This window comes from Dipteris shenzhenensis, chromosome 21 (assembly GCF_047967505.1).
Source record: "Dipteris shenzhenensis isolate YYH24624 ecotype China chromosome 21, Dip_SZ_1.0, whole genome shotgun sequence".
Classification (NCBI taxonomy): domain Eukaryota; kingdom Viridiplantae; phylum Streptophyta; class Polypodiopsida; order Gleicheniales; family Dipteridaceae; genus Dipteris; species Dipteris shenzhenensis.
This window is the reverse complement of record NC_141616.1, coordinates 17,873,882-17,898,884: the sequence shown is the minus strand read 5'-3', so window position 1 is coordinate 17,898,884 and position 25,003 is coordinate 17,873,882. Positions and strand designations below refer to the sequence as shown.

Here is a 25,003-nt window from a genome sequence, read left to right as displayed (position 1 = left end):
ATACAAAAACAAAAGAACGTCCCAAGAAAGCTACAAGATAAGGGCACTTCCCTTAGATTCTACAGTTTTAAGATATTTCCAACTTCCTAGGATGCTTTCCAACGTTTCTAAAATGATGAGGGTGCATTTATAACCACAAGCAATCACGGTATAGAAATTAAGCCTACATTCTCAAGATTTGAAGCATTGTGCCCGTACTTTATCATACCAATTTCTTTTAGATACTCAACAAGATTTCAAATTTATTCAAAAATGTTTTTTGTCCAACTGGGGCTACCTTTCAGCATACAAAGGCACACACTTCTGGACTCGGGAAATCAAATATTGGTGTTTCACGTGGGTAACATGAATAAGTTTGCCTGATCAGTTATCAAACCTCATGCAAGATGAAGCTGAATTACCCCAGGGACAGATATATCCATGGACATGCATAAAGATTAAATTTACAATACCCACAAACATGATAACTTAAAAAAAGGATTTACTCTGGCTATGTACAACTAATGCCTTCTAAAAAATGAAATTTACATGAGAAAGTTTAGAAAAAGCCGCACACGTACACGGAGCTTTCTCCAAGCTTTGACTCTCTTGCATAGGGAAGACACTGTCTAAGCAAATCACATCCCATATCTAGGATCAATGCGAAGCTGAATCTCTTGCATTACCAGCTTTGCGAGCTCCATCATCTACAAGCGTAAGTGACATAAGAATATGTGCTGAAATTTACAACAATGAATTCTGACTAAATGCCACTACTTACTTTCTTACTCATTTTGTTGGACATTCCAATCTCGTAATATACCCTACAATATATATCCAATCTTACAAGGGGGGAAAAAAAAAACAAGGCAGGCAGTTGACTGTAGTCTAATTCTTTAGTCTGACATTTCTCTCAAGTGTTGACTTGAAACTACTTTTGATACAGCGATATGTAATATGCATGATGCCAGAAGTTATGTCCCCATTCATAGAAGTTTTCTCCTCACTATTCAGTGTAGTCTAATCTATTTAATCCCCCACCATGCTTGTTTCCCCATGCACCTTCACACCTCAAGGGGCGAAAAAAATTAAAACAAGCATGTATTGATGTACCTTTCCTAAAAAAGTACAATCCTTTGGACAGATGTTAGTTAACGTTTCAAACACTTTAACTACTACACAGGCACTTTTGGAAAGCAGCCATAAAGCTTCGATTAAATGCCTACATCTAGGTTGAGCCCCATGCAAAAGAGTTGGAGCTGTATGTGAAAAATTATCCCTATGTTGAATTTCAAAATGAAGAACAACTTTGTGGGCAAATGGCTATGGAAAATGTTGAGGGAAGGATACAATGTCAATGGCTAAACAGAGATTAAGAGAAAGAATTATATAATCTTGATAGACGATGGTGATGCAGCTTCGGAGATATTGTAGAAGAAATATGAGGTAACAGAGAGCCATTGAACGCCATCTCACAAGCCCAAAGATGTTGAGCAATTGATAGCTATCACGGAGGGTTTGAAAGACATGGATTTCCCCCTGCTCCCTCAGTGCTTTAACACCCAACTTAAAAGTCTGCTCTAGGAAAGCATATTCATGGAGGTTATGACAAGTGTGTCTTGTCCCAAGCAACACGTGGAAGACAATGCCATTGACCTACAGTGGCAACTCAAGCAAGAAAGCCACCATGTGCATCGTTAAAATGTAAAAGTGACAAGCCATGAACGCAAACATACCCAAGGTTCTCCGTTTTGGAGATGATGTGACACACAAACTACCTATTGACAGACTGCAATATGACATTCAAATACCACATAGACACACTCTTTTTATTGAGAGGAGGATCAGGGGGATCAGAAGAGTAATGATGATAGAAATAGCAAGGCTTGACTGTCGAGCGGATTCATGGACTACCAGCCTAGACAAACCATCGTACACTCTCTCCCCATAGTACCTCTCCGTACAGTCCTTTCCCTCACCCCAGGCTGAGCTGAGCCCTTTGGCTTAGCTTGGGGGTTAGCGTCGACAAAAGGGCACATCAAAGTTTGCACACGCCATTATGGAACTCCCGAAGATGAAGACTTTTGCCTCTACACCAATTAGAAAGCCCTCCTACTCTGACGTTGGAGCCTCCATATCGACACCCAGCCCCTATGCATTGCACTACAAGCAGAGGATTGGATTTGATCCACAAGAGCAAATATACTTTCTACAGCAAGAAGTGAGAGAGCTCAGACTTATGGTTGCAGCTCTTGCAAGAAAGGTGAAGGAGATGGAGAGCAAAGGCAATCAAGAAATTATTGCAGAGGTTATGGAAAAATACAAATCACAATTTGCCCAAGGCCTTGTCTGGGAAATTCGCAGTTGATTAGGGGTTGTTCCAGGAGTTGCGATGAGTGACCACTCATTCACCCTTTTAACTCTCTCAACAAATAGTTCAGTAGCATATTCTTTTATTGTCTCACCCAAGAGATGACTCACATGCTCATTTTACTCACTGCTCACATGACAGCTAAGTTAAATACCGTATCCTAACTTTCCTAGCTTCCTCAATTCTCCACAAATCATTCATAATTCCCAAACTCTGCTAGCAGGTTGCAATTACAATACCTGAGATCTCTAGGTATTGCCATAACAAACCTTGATCAATACTTTTGACACAGACATACTTACCACAGTACTATTCACCCACTCTTGCTGAATTTACTATGGTAAAAACATCTTATCATCAAGACATCAAGATGAGCACCCCTTCTTGGTCCCTTTTCCCCTTTGAAAGAACAATCACACAGAAACATTTACACTCAGCTTACCATTTCCCTGGGCAAGCCACAACCGGCTTATGTAGACGTGTATACTTTAACAAATTTGAGAGTGAGGTTGGCTTCCCTGATGGCACCAGTTGATCAGCTACTAGCAAGGTTGATGGTAGCTCTCGATTTAAAAAATTTATATTCCACAGCCAAACAACTTGATTGTACCCATTGTGTTCTGCAGCATCCATTGGTGTGTGTGCCCAATGGCCGCTCTCTACTATTGCCATCCTTGGCAGATGAAAATCATTTTCCTCTCCACATCCTTCAACACACCTACCTGCAGCCTCATTATAATTTTGAATGGAAGCTCGGGATCTTTCCCTTGGAGCGTGAGATTTCCCTAGAGTTCTTCTACCATTTCTTAATAACATGATAGACAACTTTTATTGCAAAGATAAAGACTAGTGCTGGCTTTATATGCTATTCCATAGATAATTTCAGAAATAAGTTTACCTTGGGATAATGCTGAAGAATTGGAGCATATTGGTGCAATGCTATGTGCACCTTCTCCAACACATTCAAGAGAGAATCGACTTCATCACCAAGTAAATCAACCTGGAACCACCGATCAGGGACAAACAAGTTTCAGGCCTCGAAATAAAAATTCATCAATCAAAATGGCATATCACTTGCCCTGCAAAACAAAATCCATGCATGCCTCGAAAGACAGGATTCTCAAAGATGCAAATAAGCTGGAATTGACTATTGATAAGACTGAAAAAGCATAAACCAGAACACATGGAGCTGCAGGATGAACCAGGATCTGTCCATCCCATAACAAAAATTAAATTTATTTATGTCTCCTTCAGAATTCCTTGTAAGGCATGTTTGGCCATGCTCTCAATTTGTCAATACCTTTTGCCCCCCAAAAAAAAGAACCTTGTATTGATTCTTCAAAAAACCAACCATACAAATCAGCAGTCCAAAAGGGAGGAAAGGAGGAAACTGGCTGTCAGAAAAACCAGCCTGTTTCCAGAGAACCCAGCTCATTGCCTAGGGAATCTCTAGAGCAGGGCTAACAACAAGGGTGAAAGGTCTATACATCCAGCGAATGCCTTGCTCGGTCCAAACATAACGGAAACCTAAAGGCCAAGCCTTGCAGAAATGCCCGCCTTTGGGCGAGTTGCCCTAGACCTGATGGCACACAGGGTGTAGATAATGTCCTGCCAGATGGTGACTAGGATGGCTGCTGGGGAAAGCTGATGGCCTCCCATCACAAAACTACAGTGGGCAACCTAGATGTTCCAGGAAATGATGCTGGACACCATCTCCCATACACTATCCTCTGGGAAGGCAAAGGGCCTGGAGTAGGCAGGAAGGAAGCCTGGCATCCTATGATGGTATCAGAGCCCAAGTAGGAGGCTCACAGGTGTGGGAGCCTGAAGGCAGGGACCTTTGCTGAAGGACGACCCTAATTCAGAAGCTCTTGGGAATCGACTTCCACGACTGGAGGACAGTGCCCTTGCGAGAAGGAGGGTGACTCAGGTTCAGTCAGGTGCATTTAAAGTTCGCGGTCCTCTCGCGTGAAGCTCAGCTGAAAATTCACCTCTGCACCATGGGCATACCAAAGATCCCGTCCCTGTGCTCCCATCCACTCGTCCATCATGCGTGAAATCTGATCTCCCATAATAGCATCAAACACCTCCACTTCTCCAACCCTATGGAGGCAAACTGGAAACTCCAAACGGGGTGTGTCTAAGAGCCCACTGCGCTGATCAAACCCCCCTTCTGTGGCTGCAACACCATAAGCGTTACCTCCAGCAGTAAAGGATAAGAGTCCGAGATCTCTAGGTAATTCTAGGGTTCCAACCTCCAGAAGTCCCGCGATAAGGGACGCCCAGGCTGTAGTGGGGAGTTGCTGACCTGGAGGACGAGCCCCGTCCCTTTGGCTCCCTCCTTGAATGGGCCTGATGCTGCGATGAGGGAACAAAAGGGAACCTCGTCTTATCCTTGCCTACTAGCAGGGGTGTCGAGGCAAGGGAGGAGAGGGAGGTTTAGGAACCTGCTACGGAGGTGGAGAGGGGGGCAGGGACGAGAGGAGGTGGGAGGACGGAGGGAAGGGGACAGGTGGTGACGCTGATCATAGCAGGAGAGGCGGGGGGGAGGAGGGGGCGGGGGAAACCCGGGGGGGGAGGAGGGAGTGCGAAGGAAGGGGGGGGAAGGATCTGGAGGGGGAGGGGGAGGGGGAGGGGGGGGAATAGGGGCGATCACAGGTTCCCCCTGCTGATCAGGCTCGCCGGGCTTTGGATCCGCTCCTCCTCAGTCACTGTTTGGCTTACGTCCGCCATCGCCTCATCAGGAACTCCTCGGGCTCGCTGCTGATGCAGGGGTGGATGCGGACACTGAGCCTCCATCACATGAGGATCATCTGGCTAGGCGGTGGCCCCTTCCATTGAGGGAGGTGTATCCCCACGTAAGGGCTCCTACTGCTGCTCCTCCTCCTCGAGTGCCTCGCCGACAACCCTATCTCTCGGCGCTTGCGAGCCTGTTTGCTTAGTTTCTTTTTCTTTTTAACCTGGGTCCAGTCCCCTTCTGAAGGGGTCACCCAGGGGTCTAAGACTCCTGTTGCTCCTGTCTGAGGGTGTGGGACTCTAGTCTGCTGGCTCTGCCTACTATGTGGGGGTGGGGGGGGAGGCGCTTGGCCATGGCCACGGGGGCAATATGTGGCTAGGTGACCCATTGTCAGCACCGAAGACACTGGCCTGGTAACCCAGAAATCTCCCCTCGCTAGTGAAGTGTGCCCCCTTCGAGGGTCTCTAGGAAGATCAACTCTGGGAGGAACTCTGGGCTCTCAACCACCAGTCTGATCCTGGAGACTCCATCATCTGCTACAACTGAGGCGGCCGACTCTGGCAAGGACTCGAGCACGATGCCAAATGCCCGACCAATGGAGGGGAGGATGGCTCGATACTCCTTGGGGAGCCCTGGGAAGCGAAGCGTAACCGAAAAACGAGACATGGTGTGTCGTGTCCATGTCCTCCACTGTAAAGCCATGGTACCAAGGAAAGAGGTATACTAGATTGGGGCCAAGGAGGATGGGCCTCTGCTCCACGAGTGTTGAGACAGTGTCCGGGGAGCTCAGTTGAATGAGGAATACGCCTCTTTCATAGATGGTGACCTCCTGGATGTGGTCATCCTCTAATGCCAAGCTCGCCTGGATCCACTCTCGTACCTGTCTCCTTGCAGGCGTGAGGCCCACAATTATGCCCACGAGCGCCTTGTCCTGGAGGGACTGAACTGCTTGTTGTGCCTGCTACTTGTCAGCTGGGAAAAGAAGAACCTTAATGGCTGTGGGATTCGAGGGTGCTGCCATAGAGCCCCTCTGGCCACACCAAGGATCACCACCAAGGTTTTCTTTTTCCTTAACAAGCACAAATGTTCCTGCCGCACGGAGGAAGAGGAAAAAAAGGGGGGGTGAGGAAGAACTTCAGAGGGGCAGGCAGAGACGAGGCGAGGTGAGGGAGGGAAAGGGAAAGGATGGAAATGGAAGAAGGAGGAGGACAAGAAGGAAGAGGAGAGGGGAAGGAGGAGGGCAGGGAGGAAGAGGAGAGGGGACGGGAAGGTGAGGAGGTGGAAGAAGTGGCGGGGAGGCAGAAAGGAAGGAGGGAGCGGGGGAAAGAAGGGGGGAGGAGAGAAGGAAGGAGAAGACGAGGGAGCAGAGAGAAGGTGGGGGAGGGGAGCCGGCAGGGGAGGGGAGGAGGAAGCGGGAGGCAGAAGAGACGGAGATGACGAGGGCGAAGGCGGAGGTGACGGGAGGCGGGGATGGAGGTGACGGGGGTGGAGTGGGCGGGGTTGGCGAAGGCACAACGAGCAGAGGGAGGAGGCAGTAGAGGTGGAGTGCGGCGGTGAGGGCGAGGGGACTGCAAAGGGGACGGAAGAGGCGGACGGGACGGGGCAGCGGGGCAGCCAAGAGGGACGCAGCGGCTCAGCAGCCGCTTCGTGCCGAATTGGACTCTCCTTCTAACCCTGATCTACCCATGTTTGTAAACCACCCTATAGACTTAGTCATATGGAAGAACGTGAGGTCGAAAGACAATTAATTGAATATCTTAGGAAGGGCCAAATTCATTAGTAACTCACCTTGGTCATCACCAATTTTACCGGTAAAGAAAAAAGATGGCACTATACGTTTATGCATGGATTACCGAGCCTTAAATAAAATCACAATAAAAAATAACTATCCTATGCCTCACATTGATGAGCTCTTTGGGGAAAAATATTTTACTAAAATTGACTTAAGGTCAAGATATCACCAACTAGCAATTAGACAAGAGGATGTTACCATTTCGTACTAGGTACGGGCATTATCAGTTTAAAGTAATGCTATTTGGTCTAACAAATGCTCCATCAACTTTTATGACACTTATAGGCCATATTTAGGAAAATTTGCTCCTAGTATTTTTAGCTGATATCCTCATCTACAGTAAAACAAGAAAAAAAGCATTTGAAACATTTAAGAAAAGTGTTCCAATTGCTTAGAGATAATTCTCTTTTTGCAAAAGAATCCAAATGTGAATTCTTTGGAAAAGAAGTGAAGTACTTGGGACATATTATATCCCAAGAAGGGATTCGTATGGATCCCAAAAAGGTAAGGGCCATATTGGAATGGCCACATCCTACAAACCTACAAGAATGTTGGAAAGGTCACCTCCCCATCTGTAAGCCCCCATATGAGGAGAGCGTGGGGGCGGGAGGGGAGACCTAAGGTAGAAGATGCCCAGAGAAGAGAGAGGAAGGGGGCTGCCACATGGGCAGCACCTCACAGCCAAGAGAGGAGGATCCCTGAAGGAACAGTACGGAACAGCAGCATCTCTAGTAGGGGTGATGACGCATGGCTGTACGGGACTGCAGATCCTTGGATGCGATGACATTGCACTGACATCTGCAGGGTGTACAGATCTATACGGCGTTGGAGAAGGGCCTGGCAGAGGCGCAACATGGAGGGGGTTACCAGCAGCCTGGTCGGCCAGGTATAGGGCTGGTAGGGCTGGTTCCAGCCAGCCTACCATGCCTAGAAAATGGCAAGGCAGAGGGGGGGCTGGACCCTGTATATATAGGAGGGCATCTGCCCTTGAAGTGAGGGCCAAAGCCCTAGTTTTGTGGGCTAGGGGCCCTTGTTATGAGAGCCCTTTTAGGGCAGTTTTGCAGCAGCTTGGGTCGGCCAGATTAAGCCTGCTGGTCAGTTTTTTGGGGCAGGCATTGGGCCTATAAAAGGAGGCCATTGTGCCTCATGCAAACATCCTCTAGAGCAGCAAACCTACAGCAGACAGGAGCAGCAGTTAGGGCTTTCTTGGGCCTACTCCCAGGAGGTGAAGGAGACCTACAGAGAGCTGCAGACTGAGCTAGTAACTGCTGCCTATCTAGTTTCATCTACAGGCAGTAAGGTAGAGAGAACCACTCCGGACAGAGAGCCTACATACACTCGAGGTGGAGCACACGGGCTTAGAGATCTAGAATTGCTTGACATCTAGTAGAACCTTTTGGTATTGTATCCTGTCCTACTTTGTGGACGGACGGAAATATAAAGAGTTGCTTCTATATTTGTCTCTGAGCATTGTCTATTAATTGGCTTGCACATTAAGTTAAGAAGTTTGTGATTCCACACCCCACACCACACTGTGTGAGCTCTTGGGCAATACTATCAGTCTTCCGCTGTGCATACCCTCTGTTGGGTAATTTCTAACATGGTATCAGAGCCCAAGTAGGAGGCTCATAGGTGTGGGAGTCTGAAGGCAGGGACCTTGCCGAAGGACGACCCTGATTCAGAAGCTCTTGGAAATCGACTTCCACGACTGGAGGATAGTACCCTTGCGAGAAGGAGGGTGACTCGAGTTCAGTCAGGTGCATTCAGAGTTCTGGTCTACTGAAGATTGAGTCTGGTTAACTTTGCTGTGTGGTTTAGCAGCAGAGATGTCGACCACACTAAGGATGTCTGACATTGAGATGTGGGTCGACGAGGGGTGGATTCCCTGCTTGAGAGTCCAGGTTATTTGGAAATATTCATTGGTTGCAAACCTTGCCAAAGGAAGGTCGAGTTGAAACAGACCCTAAGAGCATGGTGGCTGGAAGACTCTAGGTTGTTCACTCATTATGAGGGGACAGCTGGAAGATCATGATGGCTCGAATACGAAGGTGGAAACGTGACTGAAGGAGGTGGTGCCACGAGGTGCTACCAGAGATGGACCTGTGTACCAGGGTGGTGTGCGAAAGCCGAACTAGACCTGGTCGAGCATGAGCCACTGGATGAAAAGCCAGGAAAAGATTTCGACACTGAAATGTTCCAGAGGACTACAACCAGTGAGTTACTAGAGCACCGTCATCTCGACATGTTGGCATTGGGCCTAGATGTGTCGGTGAGAGGGGGTGCTGGAAAGGTCACCTCCCCATCTATAACCCCGCATATGAGGAGAGCGTGAGGGAGGGAGACCTAGGGCAGAAGATGCCCAGAGAAGAGAGGGGGAGGGGGCTGCCACATGGGCAGCACCTCACAGCCAAGAGAGGATCCCTGAAGGAACAGTACGGAACAGCAGCGTCTCTAGTACGGGTGATAACGCGTGGCTGTACTGGACTGTGCAGATCCTTGGATGCAATGACATGGCACTGACATTTGCAGGGTGTACAGGTATGTACGGCACTGGAGAAGGGCCTAGCAGAGGCGCAACATGGCGGGGGTTACCAGCAGCCTGGTCGGCTAGGTATAGGGCTGGTTCCAGCCAGCCTACCATGCCTAGAAAATGGCAGGGCAGAGGGGGGGCTGGACCCTGTATATATAGGAGGGCATCTACCCTTGAAGTGAGGGCCAAAGCCCTAGTTTTGTGGGCCAGGGACCCCTTGTTATGAGAGCCCTTTTAGGGCGGTTTTGCAGTAGCTTGGGTCGGCCAGATTATGCTATAGTCTATGCTTTGAAGAATGAAGGTAATATTTATATGTGCCCAATTTGAGATCATTTTTTATCAAGAAAGCATTAAGTGGATTTACAATCAGCCACAGCTTACAGGAAGAAAAGCTAGATGGGCTGAAAGAATGCAAGAGTTCGATATACAATTGACATATCAAAACAGGAAGTTCAATGTGGTAGCAAACTTGCTGAGCCAAATGCCAATTGTTAATGAATTGAGTTTTACTCACTTCCAGAATGATTTCCTAGAGTTCCTAAAAGAAAAAGTGAGCTTGATCTCGATTTTCTGAAATATGGAAAGCAACTATTAGGAGGGATCCGATTAATCGAGGAGCTTTCACTGAGGAGTCACATGGAAATGGTGACACACCAAAGCTTGGTGATAAAGGACTCAAATGAAAAAAGTATACTATTGAAGATGCTACCTGCTCTACAAGGGTAGAGTATGCGTCCCGGATAATATTGACATTAGGCGCCAAACTCTTTTTGAGTGTCACAATAGTCCGAGTGCTGAACACCCGGGAATTCTGAAGACTTATGCGCTTCTAAAGAGGCAATTCTTTTGGCTTGGAATAGATAAGGACTTCCAAGATTATGTATTGAAATGCTAGGTCAATAAGGTTGAATGCCTTAAGGTAGGAGGTCTCCTACACCCATTGGAGATTCCATTTGGCATATGGAAAAGTATCTCCATGGATTTTATTGTTGGATTACCTACGACACAGAGGGGGCACGACTCTGTGTGGGTAATTGTGGATCGATTGACCAAGATGACTCATTTTATTCCGACCAATGAAAAGGTTAAACTTCAGAATCAGCTAGGCTATTGTGGAGCATATTTATAAATTGTATGGGCTACCAGTAGGTATTGTTAATGAACAGGATAGCAAATTCAATAGCGATTTGTGGAGGGTTGTGTTTATGAGGTTGGAAACTTCTTTAAATATGAGCATCACAGATCATCCACAGAGTGATGGTCAAACTGAAAGGGTCAATCCATTCATTGAGAATATGCTTCGAGTATATGTATGTAAACAACAAACTAATTGGGAACCGTATTTGCCCATATTAGAATTTTTTTTTTCGCAAAAAAGTAGTGCTAGTTATATTACTTGAAAGCGAGAGTACAAGAAGGCCTAAAGGCCAACGGGCTGTAATCACAAACCGGATTCAGCCCGAGAAGTCGAAATGCTAAATACAAGCCTCTTAGGGCATCGGAGAGTGGACAAACAGCCACGGTGGAGGGGCGTAATGCCACTGGAGACTCTGAGTGGCGTGCTGGAAGAATAACTCCCGGTGGTCCCATTCGCGAAGGAAACGTCGTCTCTTTTCCTTCCCTGCCCGGGACTCTCCCTGAATCTGATCCCACTGACCCTGAGCGTGTGAATGATCGTGCTCCAGATATCTGCTAGGGTCTGGGTAGTAGAAGTGGTCTGAGCTCCTACAGTCTGCGCGCATCTGGAAGTCCAGATATGCCAGCCTGCGATGCTCCCTATGATCTCCCAAACTGGGTGCCGAGGCATCGCTCTTGCATCTGTCTCTGTCAGATGCCAAGGGAAGCTGTCCATGTATGCCCAAGTGGCCTGCGTGATGAAAAAGACGGGATCCTGTCTGGAGAACTCATAGGCCAAGTGCTGTCCCGGCTCAGTGCTGCACCAACAAACGGCTCCCCAAGTGATCGGTCCTAGCTCGGGTGTAGCCCTAGCTAAGATCCCCATGATTCCCTTCCAAACCGTCTGCGCCTGCGAGCAGCTCCAAAGGCAATGCTTCAGGGACGACTCCTCCTGAAAACACATCTGGCAAAGCCCCTCCTGCCCCATCTGTCTCAGCCAGCTGCCAACTGGAAGCCCCTTGTGTGCCACCATCCAAAGGAAGTAGGAGATCTTCCTCGGACGCCAGCTAGCCCAAAGAGTCTTCCAGAAAGTGCGAAGAAAGACCAAGGATATCCCCTGGGCATACCATCTATGTGCCTGTGTGGATAGCCCACGCTGGAGAGCCCCAAGAGCATGCCGACCCGTGCATGCACTGTAAGAAAACAAGGGGGTAGGGTTCTCTGAGGTCTCCGATGGTGGCCAACGCCACTCCCCTGGGTCCCACTCCACCTCTGACAAGGAACGGCCCTCCCATATCCAGAGTCTCCAATCCTGGTCCTGCATAATCAGGGGGTCTATATGCCACGTCTTCCCTTGCAGCCCTACAATGCGAAGTCGCTGCCAGGGAAGCTGGGGGTCGATCACGGCCTCTCTGCTCTGTAGGCGACTGTCATCAGTGATGGAGAAGAAGTGTACCGAAGAGTCCGAGTTGAGGCCTAGCACCACCAAAGGAATGCCTCATGGAGTGAACTGTCCTAGCCACCTCTCATCTCCCGGGAAGAGCTGTCCGGTGTCTACGGGAATCCTCCAACCTGCAGGGATGGCAGCATCAATCTCCGCTCGTCGAGCCTGGATCCCACGTGCCGTACCTACTGCTGCTGCTAGCTCGCCTGGGCTCAGCTGACTGTAGACGTCCCTCCAAACCCGGAGTGAGCGCGCGGGCCCACGCGCCCAGAGCGCCCAAGGGATATGGGATCTCTCTCCAAGCTGACGACCTGTATCATCTGTCACCTGGCTGCTCCAGATCAAGGGTTGTCTGTCTGTCTCCTCTCGGCAGCTAGGGGGAACCTGGGAAAGGCTGTGTCGCAACTTCCTCCAGACCGAAATGAGGCTACGGAGGAAGGGGGAACGGGGCTGAGTCAAAGGAGCTGAAGTGAAGATCCATCGGATAGAAGGCTGCCAAACACCCCCTCTCTGAGACCATGCTGTAGCAAGAGCTTCCACGTCTGTCCTCCTAGGGTTAGACCGCGGATGACTAGCTTGCCAAGAAGTGCCTGACTCTGCAGCTCTGGATCTATGATGCCGAGGCCGCCCTCTGCCTGGGGGAGAATGACCGTTTGCCAGGCGACCCTAGCTCTGGTGGTGCCGGAACCGTCTGAACCAGACCATAGGAAATTCCGCACCAATCTCCTCAGCTGGGTTACACAAGACCTCGAGAAACACCAGCAAGAGGCCACATACCAAGCAGTGGCAAGAAGGACCTGGTTGACCACAAGGGCCCTGCCTGCCAAGGAAAGCCGAGCCGTGCTCCAGAAAGCAAGCTTCCGTCGTATGGAGGCTAGGACCGACAAGAACTGCTGAGCCGGTGTGATGTCCAGGCCTACCTGGAATCCCAGGTAACGTGTCGTCTGTCCTCTAGGGATCCAGCGAAACCCCAGGAAAATACCCCATTGTGAGCTGGCTCCCGGATCCGTAAGAAAACCAACTGACTTATGCCAGTTGATTTTTGCTCCAGCCGCAAGGCAAAAAATCTCTAGGGACAGTCTCACTCGCTCCAGTGACTCTACATCGCCGGATCATCGGACCCATCCTCTAAAACCTTCAGCAGAGGGGAAAGGCCCTTCGTCCCGTGGTGGTAAGCTCTCTCTAACCAGCTCGACGCCTTTGCCAAGGAAATGTTGTAGAAGCCCGCAACCTCTGAAGTCCTCCAGGGGCGAAGCCCTTCCGCGTAGGCCCACTCCAACGGTGGTCTAAGAATGACCAGGAGGCGGAAACGTTTGGCGTTGTGGCGCCAACGCAGACGAACATCACCCTCCTGCCACTGCTGCTGAAGAAGCTCCGCTGCTCTGCTACCAATCCAGTCCTGCACCTGCTCCTGGGTCTGGTCTTGTATCGTCTCCCAAACATTTTCGTTCGTCCATTGCTCATTCCCTTCACTGGAGATAGTGAAGGAATAGCTAGGACCATCGTGCGGAGCCAGAATGGACACCTTACCCTCCGCCCCCTTGCGGAGGAAGAAGATGCTGATGTCTAGGCATGCGGGAAAGGAGCCAATACCCGCTGCATCCAAGTAGTCCCAAGGACTTGCTCGGTAAAACTCCAATGGAAGAGCTCTCGGAGCAGCCCTTGGGCTTGGGGACAAAGATGAGGAGTCTGAACCGGAGGGAGGGGTGCTGGCCACCTGTGGGGAAGGGCCTATCCCCGCCGTCGGGCCCGGAGGGATAGACGAGGGTGAGGTATGTGCTGGCTTCGGGGCTGCAGGTGGCACAGGTGGAGGGGGGGATTCCTTCTGGATCATGCTCGAGGAAGAGAGTGGAGCGGAAACCACTGGTGCGGGGGGGGAAACTGGAGGGGGTGGGGGTCGGAGAATCGAGGAGGAGGGGGGAGAGGGGGGAGGGCGGGGTGAGGGGTGAGGGGAAGGCCGGCTGACCTTCTCCTTTCCCTTCTCCTTCCCCTTACCGGGCTGCTGATGAGTAGGGACCATCTGAGGGGGCTCTGGTTGTAGCTGGGAAGGTTTTTTGGGGCCTGCTTTGTTGCCCTTCCGTTTTCGTTTGACTTCCGTCCAGCCTTCCCCTTCGGGAGGGGATGTCGCTGACTGGAGCGGAGTATCCTGAGTTGCCTGAACGGGGATCTTCTGAGGTTCTATACCCGCGAAGCGAGGACATGAGCGAGCCTGGTGCCCGAAGCCATGGCATCTCAGACACTGGTTTGGGCGACCAGTGACCAGAATGCGCTGCGTCACCACACCTGTGTCTGTCTCTATCTCGAACTCCGAGGGGATGCTCTCTGGATCAAGGACTGCCACTTTGACACGTGGCACCCCTTGGGCTGCCGCCGCATCAACGTAGGTGTCCTACATAGGCCAACCAAAGTGCGCCCCCAGGTCCTTGATGATCGGGTGGAGCTCGGTTGCGAGACCTGGGAAGATAAGGGTAACTGGGTGGCAAGGAATGCGAAAGCGGGCATTGAAGTCCGCTACACTGAATCCCCTGTACCAAGAGACCATGAGGATGATCTTCCCACCCACAGAAGTAGGGGATCGCCTGACCATGTCGCTCGCAGCCTGTGCTGAGGAGAGCTTAAGCCAGAAAATGCCACGTCCCATGAGTGCAACCTCCTCAATGTGACTGTCCTCGAGGTAGAGGGTGGACTGCAACCAGTCCCTGATGTCTACTCGTGAAGGGGAGTAGCCAATGACCCTCCCATAAACTGATGTCTGGGAGAAGTCCGTGGTGGCCTGCTTCACCAAGGAGACCTGGTGCTCTGTCAATGTAACGCGATAGGCTGATGGAGGGGGAGGTCCGTCTGGGCCACCGGTTTTGGGCACGTAGCTGCCATATCGCTTGACTAACTGCGAACTCCCGAGGTGGGGGAAGGGAAAGGAAGGGGAGAGGAAGGGGAGAGGTAAGGGGAAGCGAGGGGGGAAGAAGGTGGGGACTAAGGAGTGGCGGGGGAAAAGGAGGAGAAAGAGAGGGGGAGGTGAGGTGAGCGGCGGAGCAGAGCGAGGCGGCGGGCTGAGGTGAGGTGAGGTGAGGTGAGCGGAGCGGAGCGGTGTGAGGCGGGGTGAGGTGAGGTGAGCGGAGCAGAGCGAGGCGGAGTGAGGTGAGTGGAGTGGAGCATGGCGGGGTGAGGTGAGTGGAGAGGGTGGGCGGAGTGGAGCGGAGCGGGTCGAGACGGGGTGGGGTGAGGTGAGCGGAGCGGAGTGGAAAGGAGCAAGGCGGGGCGGGGAGAAGGGAGCGTGGCGTGGAGAGGGGGAATAGCAACGGGCGGAGGAGCGGAGGCTGAGGAGAGGGGGAGCGGGGGGCGGCTGGCTGCGCGGCAGCAGCTGACGGAAGGAGAAGGAGGGCCGCGCAGCATGCGAGGGGGAGGTAGACGAGGAACGAAGGGGGAGGGAGCTCGCAGGAGCTTCTGTGCCCATATTAGAATTTACATATAACAGTGCCAAACGTTCAGCAACATGCAGTAGTCCATTCATGATGATGTATGGATTTCAACCTAGAGCCCCAGTTGTAGTGGGACTCGAAAAAGAGAAGATTCAAGCAGCCAAAGACTTTCTTGAGGATATGAATCAAATGCTTAAGTTCACTAAAGATAGCATCACAAGGGCTCAAGATAGAGCAAGAAGTTATGCAGCCCCCACTGTAGAAGATTGATAAATGAGAAAGTCTAACTCAAGGTACCTCAATCTTCAAAATCCCTTAAGACAAGTAAATGTCCAAAGTTGTCTCCTAGGTATTGTGGACCATTCACAATACTTAAAAGAAATTGAGAACTTGCTTACATATTAGCCTTACCAAAGGGATGTAGAGTGCCTCCAATTTTTCATGTAAGTAGGCTAAAAAGAAAATTAGGAGATGATGACAATCTCATTCGGAATGAAGTCCTAGTTGAACTCATTGAACCTGCTACTTTACTACATGAACCAGAAAAATTTTAGATAGACAAGAAAAAAGAGCGCGACATACACTATGGCAAGAGTGTCTTGTTAAGTCAAAAGATAGACCTGAAAAGAGTTCAACATGGGAAAGGGTAAGCAATCTCCAGAGGAGGTTTCCCACTTTTGTTTTTGAGGACGTAAACAATTCTTCTAGGGAAGGGAATGTTACGTCAGCCGTAGTCATGAGGGCTACAATTATTTATGGCGAGGTAGGAAACCAAAGGACTCGACAGTGCTTGGCAAATCATATGCCTAGAAGGCTGGAGTCTAGGGTCACGCCTAGGCCTAGGCATTTAGTAGAAGGTGCAAAGGGTAGCCCAAGAGAGGGATTCAAGGAAGGAGTCCCCCGTGGGAGGACACATGGCACCAAGTGGAAAGGCCACATGTCAAGCACTGCGCTAGGGGGAGTTTTCTAGAGAGAACTCCAAGGAAGGGGAGAGAAAGGGAGACGTCTCTCAGATGGATGACGGGTTTTCTTGGATAAACTCATGGCTGGGTGGTAGTTCAAGCTCAGAGCCCTCTTGTGGGAGTGTTGTATCACCATCCTAGGCATTTAGTAGAAGGTGCAAAGGGTAGCCCAAGAGAGGGATTCAAGGAAGGAGTCCCCCGTGGGAGGACACATGGCACCAAGTGGAAAGGCCACATGTCAAGCACTGCGCTAGGGGGAGTTTTCTAGAGAGAACTACAAGGAAGGGGAGAGAAAGGGAGACGTCTCTCAGATGGATGACGGGTTTTCTTGGATAAACTCGTGGCTGGGTGGTAGTTCAAGCTCAGAGCCCTCTTGTGGGAGTGTTGTATCACCATTAGAGTGACGGTAGCACTCATCAGATAAAGAGCTACCTCCTATAGACTACAAAGGATGGGGCCTAGAAGGCTGGAGTCTAGGGTCACGCCTAGGCCTAGGCATTTAGTAGAAGGTGCAAAGGGTAGACCAAGAGAGGGATTCAAGGAAGGAGTCCCCCGTGGGAGGACACATGGCACCAAGTGGAAAGGCCACATGTCAAGCACTGCGCTAGGGGGAGTTTTCTAGAGAGAACTCCAAGGAAGGGGAGAGAAAGGGAGACGTCTCTCAGATGGATGACGGGTTTTCTTGGATAAACTCATGGCTGGGTGGTAGTTCAAGCTCAGCAGAGCCCTCTTGTGGGAGTGTTGTATCACCATTAGAGTGACGGTAGCACTCATCAGATAAAGAGCTACCTCCTATAGACTACAAAGGATGGGGCCTAGAAGGCTGGAGTCTAGGGTCACGCCTAGGCCTAGGCATTTAGTAGAAGGTGCAAAGGGTAGCCCAAGAGAGGGATTCAAGGAAGGAGTCAGCCATGGGAGGACACATGGCACCAAGTGGAAAGGCCACATGTCAAGCACTGCGCTAGGGGGAGTTTTCTAGAGAGAACTCCAAGGAAGGGGAGAGAAAGGGAGACGTCTCTCAGATGGATGACGGGTTTTCTTGGATAAACTCGTGGCTGGGTGGTAGTTCAAGCTCAGAGCCCTCTTGTGGGAGTGTTGTATCACCATTAGAGTGACGGTAGCACTCATCAGATAAAGAGCTACCTCCTATAGACTACAAAGGATGAGGCCTAGACAAACTAATTAAGCTGAGCACCAGCAGCACTCTATTACTGATTTCCTTCCTCAATGGCGCAATCTCTCACCAAATCCAGATCCACTTTATCAGCCAAGATCATCTCTTCTATCCTTAGCCGACCGACAGAGTTGATCCCACAGACAACACACATCGGCTCCTTCACTCAGATGGTCACCCGATTGGATGGCCCACTGACAGGGATCTCCCTCCTCTTTTGTCCTTTGATGTGTGGTTTTTTTTTGTGCTCATTCAGACACACATTTGTGTCTACATGCTAATCTCTTGGCCAAATCCCTGTTGCATTTTGAAAAGCATGTATCTTGGTACTCGTAACTAGCAATGTAGCTTAGCTGTACTCCACAAAAAGGATAAACCCGCAACCATGAGATGCAGACCATCCAAACTTTCATCAGTGCTTCTAACACAAAAAAGTAAGTACGTTCTTCTAAAGCCATGTTGAAACTCAAACTTTAGAGCTAAGAATAATGAGTTATAATTACAGGATGAATGTTCCATAGAATCATAGGATCTACATATAAAGTTTCCAACTCACAAGATTTATACTCATATAGCAATTAGCACACAAAAGTTAACACTGCGACATGGTAAGCAGCCAATTTATTGAGAAACTTGATCTCATTCCACAAAAACGACCATTTCGAGCATCGTTATTATCTTAGCATGCTCACTTACACAACCCCAACGCATATACTTAGAGAAGGAAGCAGACCTCAGCTTCAGCTTTTTGAAGATTACTGAGCTCTTTTGCAAGTTTCTGTTTGTAGTGAGACTCCCTGGTGGCACAAGATTTGAAGTAACCTTTAAGCAAGCGGCATTTCTCCTTGATTCCATCCAAGCTGCCAATTGGAAACACTATATTAATTTTGAAGTTCATTACATAGAAAGTGAACCATGCAAGAGTCACTTGAGGAAAAGACCACAGGAAATAAGAAGAAAAACCCACGCAAGTATACACCAGAATCAAAACCTGACATTGAAAGAAAACCACAGATGTGTGGCTTTCCTCCTACGTCGAAGGGTCTCTGGTTTGTTCTATTCCTACATCCAAGTGTCTCTGGTTCGATGATGTGGGAAGTCAAACTTAAGATGATGATTGGGAAGGTACCAGGATCCAGGAAGGTGATTATACATTTCGCACCACCATTTATCTGTGCTCCTACCTAACGGGTGCTCTTGCTCTAAAGCTGCAGTCTGTGTACTGCCACAGACTACTTCTCAGTGATAGAGCAGTCGTCCATCCATAAGTTTCTCAATGTGAGACAAAAATCAATCCTGGCATCGTCCATTTTCACTCAGTATGTCCCCAGGCTAACAAGGAAAACCTGTCTGTGACACATGCTCCCCAAAATCTTGACGTATTCCGGAAATTGGATACTAAAATAAGTTTTAGTCCAGCCAATCATCCGGAATTAGATGGCCACACTAAGAGAGTTAATCAGACAATGGAAGATATACTGAGAGCATTTGTCCCAAGGAGACAATTTATCAAGAATAATGCCAAGCATTTGGCTATTAGGATGAGTTCCGCCACGTGCAATTTAATGGTTGAGCTGTCTTAGGACAGTGACCTAGGACAGTCCTGGGAGTTATGGCATCTTGGCCTGTATACACATTGGAGGCCTCACTTGGTACCATTGCCTTGGGTGACGTATCTCCCTTGTTCATCAGGATCTGGATGCCAATGCATTGAGGCACATTAGCGCAAGGAACATGATGACATCACCTTCACAAGTGATCCTATGGCATCAGACCCCTGCAGGACATTATTGCCGTGTTATGTTGACTCAAGGATTGTTTGGACCTTTAACTTGTGAGTAGTCCACTAAATCTCGCCCTTATGTTCATGCTGATCTATTCATTATTTTCACAAGTTATTTTCATTGAAGTCTATCTCAACTAGAATTTCTCAACCTATGAGTATGTTCACTTTCAATAGGTGGCTCTGAATCTTCACCTCCCATAGTGGATAGTTGGTACCATCCAGCTTACCTCTCTCACCAAAAGGTTGGGGATCGGCATGCAAAGCCTCTGATACCATGTCAAAGAATACGGCAGCAGTGGAACATTGCACCAAAGGGATCTCACAGCTCTCTAGATTTAACTCACTCTGTGAACACAAGAGGATAGAATGCAGCAACACTTTAAAATTGGAAATGCACAGCAAGATAGACCAGCCAAAGAATCAGACCAAAGCTCCACAAACATGGACTGATTAGGTACAGAAGAAAGCCGCATTAGTGAGCCAAGTGTTGCCCTACTACTGGTAAGGCGGCTGCAAAACCATGGAAAGAGCACAATGACAAGCTGACAGTTGTAGGACTAGGGGTCAGGCTCACGCTTGTTTCAACTCTCCTAAGCTCAATGCAAAAGACAAATTTGTGAGGGTCATGGAGTCTCTGGGCTAAAAGCAAAGAGAAACAACATCTCATTAAAGGGAAAATGCTAGGTATGAATGAGATGTATGCCACATTAGTGTCAGTGCTCTGAGGAAATGATTGGCCTTAGCGTTCAGTGTTACTTGTGCGCATTATAATATCTATAAGTGGAGTCATATTCTCTATACGTTTAGGTCCCTATAGGTTTCCTCTAGGGTTCGGTTCCATAACCACCAGGCTCATTTTTATTAATGATCCCAGTGTTTCATCCACGTTCAAAGTGCTAGCCTCCATTTCATCTCATAACCATTTCTTCATACTAGCTTTAACTTTTTCCCACTTCCATACCAAAAAAACACAATTTCAATTACAACTCCAGAGGCTCAGGTCACAGTGAAGGCTCGACCTAAAGACCAAAGCAAAAATCAAATCCAGTCTTCACAGTCTCACTTATAAGAAGAATTTCCAAGATTTTAGCATTACACAAAACCCCCCCAAAAAGTAACTAAAGAAAGAATAAAGCAGACTTTATGCTTGTGCACTTTGCCTGCTGCTGATTATCACAATATGTTTGCCGGTACACATTGCCTTCTGCCAAACGTTTCAAGTTCATTGCCAAACAAAACTTAAGAAAAGAAATTTCTTAACTATATGTAGCTAGCAATTACCAAGTCTAAACATACCTTCCAATTCTTTCTTGTAGCTTGTAAGTAACCCTGTGCTCAAACTCTTGAGATGCTTTTACAGACTGACTAATCTGCTCCACAAATTTCACTTCTAATTGCCTTGGGACTGACTCCAGCTTGCCTTTAAGATAAGCCACTTCCTCATTTAAACCTTGTAAACCCTTTAGTTCAAGCCTCAGTGTGTGCAATTGTATTTCTAAAACCTTCCTCCTCTTTTCTTCCTCTTCTCTTTCCTTGATGGCCAAGGCCAGGTCCATTTCTCTCTGTTCCAACAAGGAAGTTGCAGAAGTCTCCTTGTGTCGCCGTCCAGTGATCAGCCAATCTCTTTCAGTTTCCAGCTGTGCAATATGCTTCACAAGTGAGCTCTCCTTTTCAGATAGTGCAGCAAGTTTTGACATCAAATCCTTCACAGCACTATCTTTTTCCAAGATCTTGTCTAAAAGACCTCCTTGCTCAATCTGCCACTCTTGCTTAGACGTCAAATATAAAGACTCCTGGTCCAGTTTTTCAAGAATCAAAGTTTCCCTTTCAGTCTCTAATTCTGCAATGTGCGCTAATAAGCGCGCTTCTGTTGTGATATGGCCTTTCTCTTTCTCGACAACCATTGCAAGCTCTTTTGCCATCCGTTCTTTGTCTGCCTGCCACTCTTGTTTCAACCTTGAAAATAGAGACTCCTGGTTGTTTCTTGCAAGAGAGAGATTGCTTTTTTCCTTCTCTAATTCTTCAATTTGTGCCAATAGGCGAGCCACTCTTGCAGTACTACTTGCCGACGATTCTACAACCCCTGCAAGCTCTGCTGCCATGTATTTCATATCCATCTCTTTTTGCAAGTTTGCCTCCAAAAGACCCGCCCTCTCATTTTGCCACTCCTCTCTGAGCTTGGAGATTAAAGAATCAAATTTGGCTGCTTCCAATCTCTTCAGCTCCTCCTCTAAAGATGGGGAGGAGGACCTTGAGAGAGCTTCCACCTCTTTTCTTTGTGGCGGAGACAGTTTGGAGGTCCAGATTTCCTTCTCTTTCCAAAACAATCTCTTCAAACCGTACAATTCTTCTGTCCTCGCATCCAGTTTTAGTTCTAAGTTAGCTTTTTCCTTCCTCAACTCTTCATTGTCTCTCTTCAATAGAAGCAGCAGCTTATTCTTGTCCTGAAGCCCTGATTGAAAATCCAGACTTTTGGAAGGACTTAGCTTGGCAATTTCATCCCGAGATTCTAAATGGTGGCCCACAGCCTTTGGTGAAAGTAGGACATCCACAGGACTTTTGGATTCAAGGACGGAGTCTCTTGCGGACGGTTTCATCAGAATATTTTGCACCCGCTGTGTAACACCTGCCGTTTCTACTTTCCTGTGCATCTCTTCAACAGCGTCCAATAATACCAGCACCAGGATCTCATCCTCAATGTTGTGCTTCCACTCCTGCTGTTTGATAGCTTCTTGTACAAACGAAATTTTTGTTTTCATTTCGTTGACCTGGTTAGCTAAGCTTTCCATCAAGGTATCCAGCTTGAACTCACATTTGGCAATTGATGTGGAACAACCAGATTTTATCCGTTCAAGCTTGAAAGCTTCAAGCTGCAAAAAAGACCCAAGCTGAGATTCTAGCTGTTCTAAACTGCTTGTTGAGGCCTTGAGGTCTTCATTCAGATCTTCAGCTTCATTAGTTTTCGCTGTCCGACTGTCTGCCTCTGCTTTGGAAGTTGTAGTGGCTGTTGAATCCATAGAAATGTCCATAGGACCTTCGTATGTATGTTTTAAGATTTCTGAAATGATCTCAAGCTCGCATTCATGCCGAACTTGCTCTGCAGCAAGTTCCTCCTGGAGGTCCAGCCCTGGAACAGTAATTTGTTCCTGCCCTCCTGATCCCTCCCTCACATTAGGAAGCTCAGTGAGATCCATTAAACCTTGTCTTTCACCCTTCACTTCAAGCAATGGTTGGGCTGCACTTTCGCCTTTTGGATCACTTTGGGTCCTGAACCAAATGGACATCAAGGTGTCGCAGTTACTTTCCAACTCCTCCACGGCATGTTGCAGACTCTCCAGTTTTCTGTCACGATCAATGATCTCTTCATCTTTCAAGGCCAGCTCAAGGGTCACATTATATAACGCATCAGTCACCTCTTTGTGCCAGCCCTCTGCAACTAGCTGAAAGATCATTGCTTCCGTCTCAAGTTTCCAACTTAATTCTTCTGAAGTACCAGCCCATGCCGAAGCCTCTTTCTCTCTATCCTTTTCTTGTAGACTGTCATCTTTTCTTGGAGTATCGTCTCTCAAGGCACCGGAATCACCTCCACCATCTTCGGGTTGTGATTGAAGCTCCAGAATAGTCGGCGTTTCCAGCTGAGAGTGCAAAGTCCCGCTCTGCTCTGCCCATTGCGCAAGCTCTGAGCGCGTCCGAATCATCCAATTCTCCAACAAGATCGTGAACACTTCCCTTTCTGTCTCCTGCATTAGTTTCCCTTCTTCGACCCGCGCTTCATAAAGGCGAATAGTATTGTGCACCCCCATCGACAAGCTATTCACCTCCTCGGTCGTTACTGTCAATTTAGCTTCCACGTCCTGATAAGCCCGTGATTTGTCGGCAAGATTGTTTTCCAAAGCAAGCATCGCCGTGTCTCTCTCTTCCAGCGTCTTGTACAAGTTCTCTCTATCCGCTACAAGATCCTCTATTTCGAGACTCTGCTTCTGCTTTTCTGCTTGTATCTGCATCATGGTTTCCTCAAACTTCAATTCTTTCAATCGGCCCTGCCTTTTCAACCTTGCGTGGGAAGAAATGTGTTCTTGTTTGAGCCTGTCGATTTCCTCGTGCAATGCAGAAATCTGATTCATCCTCATTGAATCTTGCTCCCGCAAATCATTCAGCTGCTTGTTCAATAGTGCCACTCTCTTACTTTCGTTGTCCAAAATTGAAGCCATCTCGACCATACTGACAGCCAGTTTGGTCAGCTCCTTTTCTTTTTCCTCCACACGAGCCTCGCTCTCTCGCCACTTCTGCTGACTTTCGTGCAAGAATTCCCACACCTGCTTGGATCTTTTCACATTGTCTCCTGGACCCGGCGCAGAGAATTCTTTTTCCCTGATTTCCAAAACCTTCCTTAGGTCAAACACAGCGGCATCCTTTTCCTTCAAGCTATCCCTCAACTGGCCTATCTCGATGTCTTTATCAGCTAATTGTTTGCACGATTCCTCTTCAAGCGCCTTGAGGAATCCTTTAGCCACCGCTTCTTGCACCATAGTGGACACGACGATTCGGCGCTCCATGTCTTCAAAAGGCTCTTGCAGCATTTCGCAAATGCTGTCGATATCACTATTCCCAAGCGCCATCAGCAACCCCTCATCCATACCCCCAAAGAGATTTTCGACTCGTTCAGGGAGGTTCCCCTCATCGAAGGTCCCAAGAAGGGCTTCAGCTCCCACGGGGCTAGACATTGTCGGAGACGTGAAACTTCGCAAAACGAATTTCAATAAGAGCAAGAACCGATTGCGCAAGCTGCTAGGTGCATCAAAAAACGGCGAGGATAAGATACGAAGGAGGAATTACCGTCTCCGAGGGAGAATGCGTCAGCCGATACCACGGGCAGCGATGAAAGCAAGGAGAGGAGAGCGAGGGACGGAATGAAGCTCCGGATGTGCTAATGGATGATGAGGAATAGGCATGGAGGATCAAAATTCATAGCTGAGCTTCCTAATTGGACAGAGAACCGAGAAAATGCATCTGGAGCAGGCCATCGCCATAGCCTCTGCATCAAGAACCTCTCTGCTTAAGCCTTAAGTACCCCCTTCCTACGTGGCTTCCACGTCACCCATCTCCACATGGCCGCCACATCACCCCTCCCGCTTGCCTTCCACGTCACCACTCGCTTTACAAGAAAAACTAGCATTTTCACTTGCACCTACACAAAAATATTTTCTCCGTTTTGTAAAATCGGCAGAATTCTAGGGAGTTTAGTTATTATTTAACCGAAAAATCTGCCTTCTGAAAATTTTTAACCCCCAGTTTCGTGTGAACTCTGCACAGCCACGGGCGAACGCTCCTGAGCAAATTGACGAGGCGTGTTCTCGTTGGCTCATGGGCCTATGTCCGACGATAGGCAGCTGCGCTCAGCGCCCGAAACCCTTCATCTATCAAGACAAATACGTTGGCGAGATGGTTCTATCCAATCAAGAAAATGACAATAAATGCCTCCAATTTTCATCCGCCCCCATTTGAACATCACACAATGGGCCCTAACCCCCGAAAAGGCATTCTCACTACCGCCCTCGTCTAAACTAGGCCTTAATGTTGCGGACCAGCAAAACAGAATCTTACTTTACACTCCGCCAAAGTTGGTTTTTCCATCTTTGCCATGCTAGAGTCCATGTCCCACCCTAGCATAGGCAAGGAGGCTTGGTTGCCCA

General features: G+C 48.5%; 1 protein-coding gene across 1 annotated transcript; it reads right to left on the bottom strand.

Moving 5' to 3' along the window:
- Nucleotides 1–273: 273 nt before the first annotated feature.
- Nucleotides 274–24,332, bottom strand: LOC147888575 (uncharacterized). The gene is made up of 5 exons (XM_087392589.1): nt 24,147–24,332; nt 20,607–24,050; nt 18,258–18,384; nt 3,249–3,350; nt 274–686 (listed from the first exon to the last, which is right to left on the bottom strand). Exons 2-5 carry the CDS (start codon nt 24,032–24,034, stop codon nt 618–620), a joined length of 3,726 nt encoding a protein of 1,241 aa, XP_087248715.1. The 5' UTR covers nt 24,035–24,050; nt 24,147–24,332; the 3' UTR covers nt 274–617.
- Between the last annotated feature and the right edge of the window lie 671 nt (nt 24,333–25,003).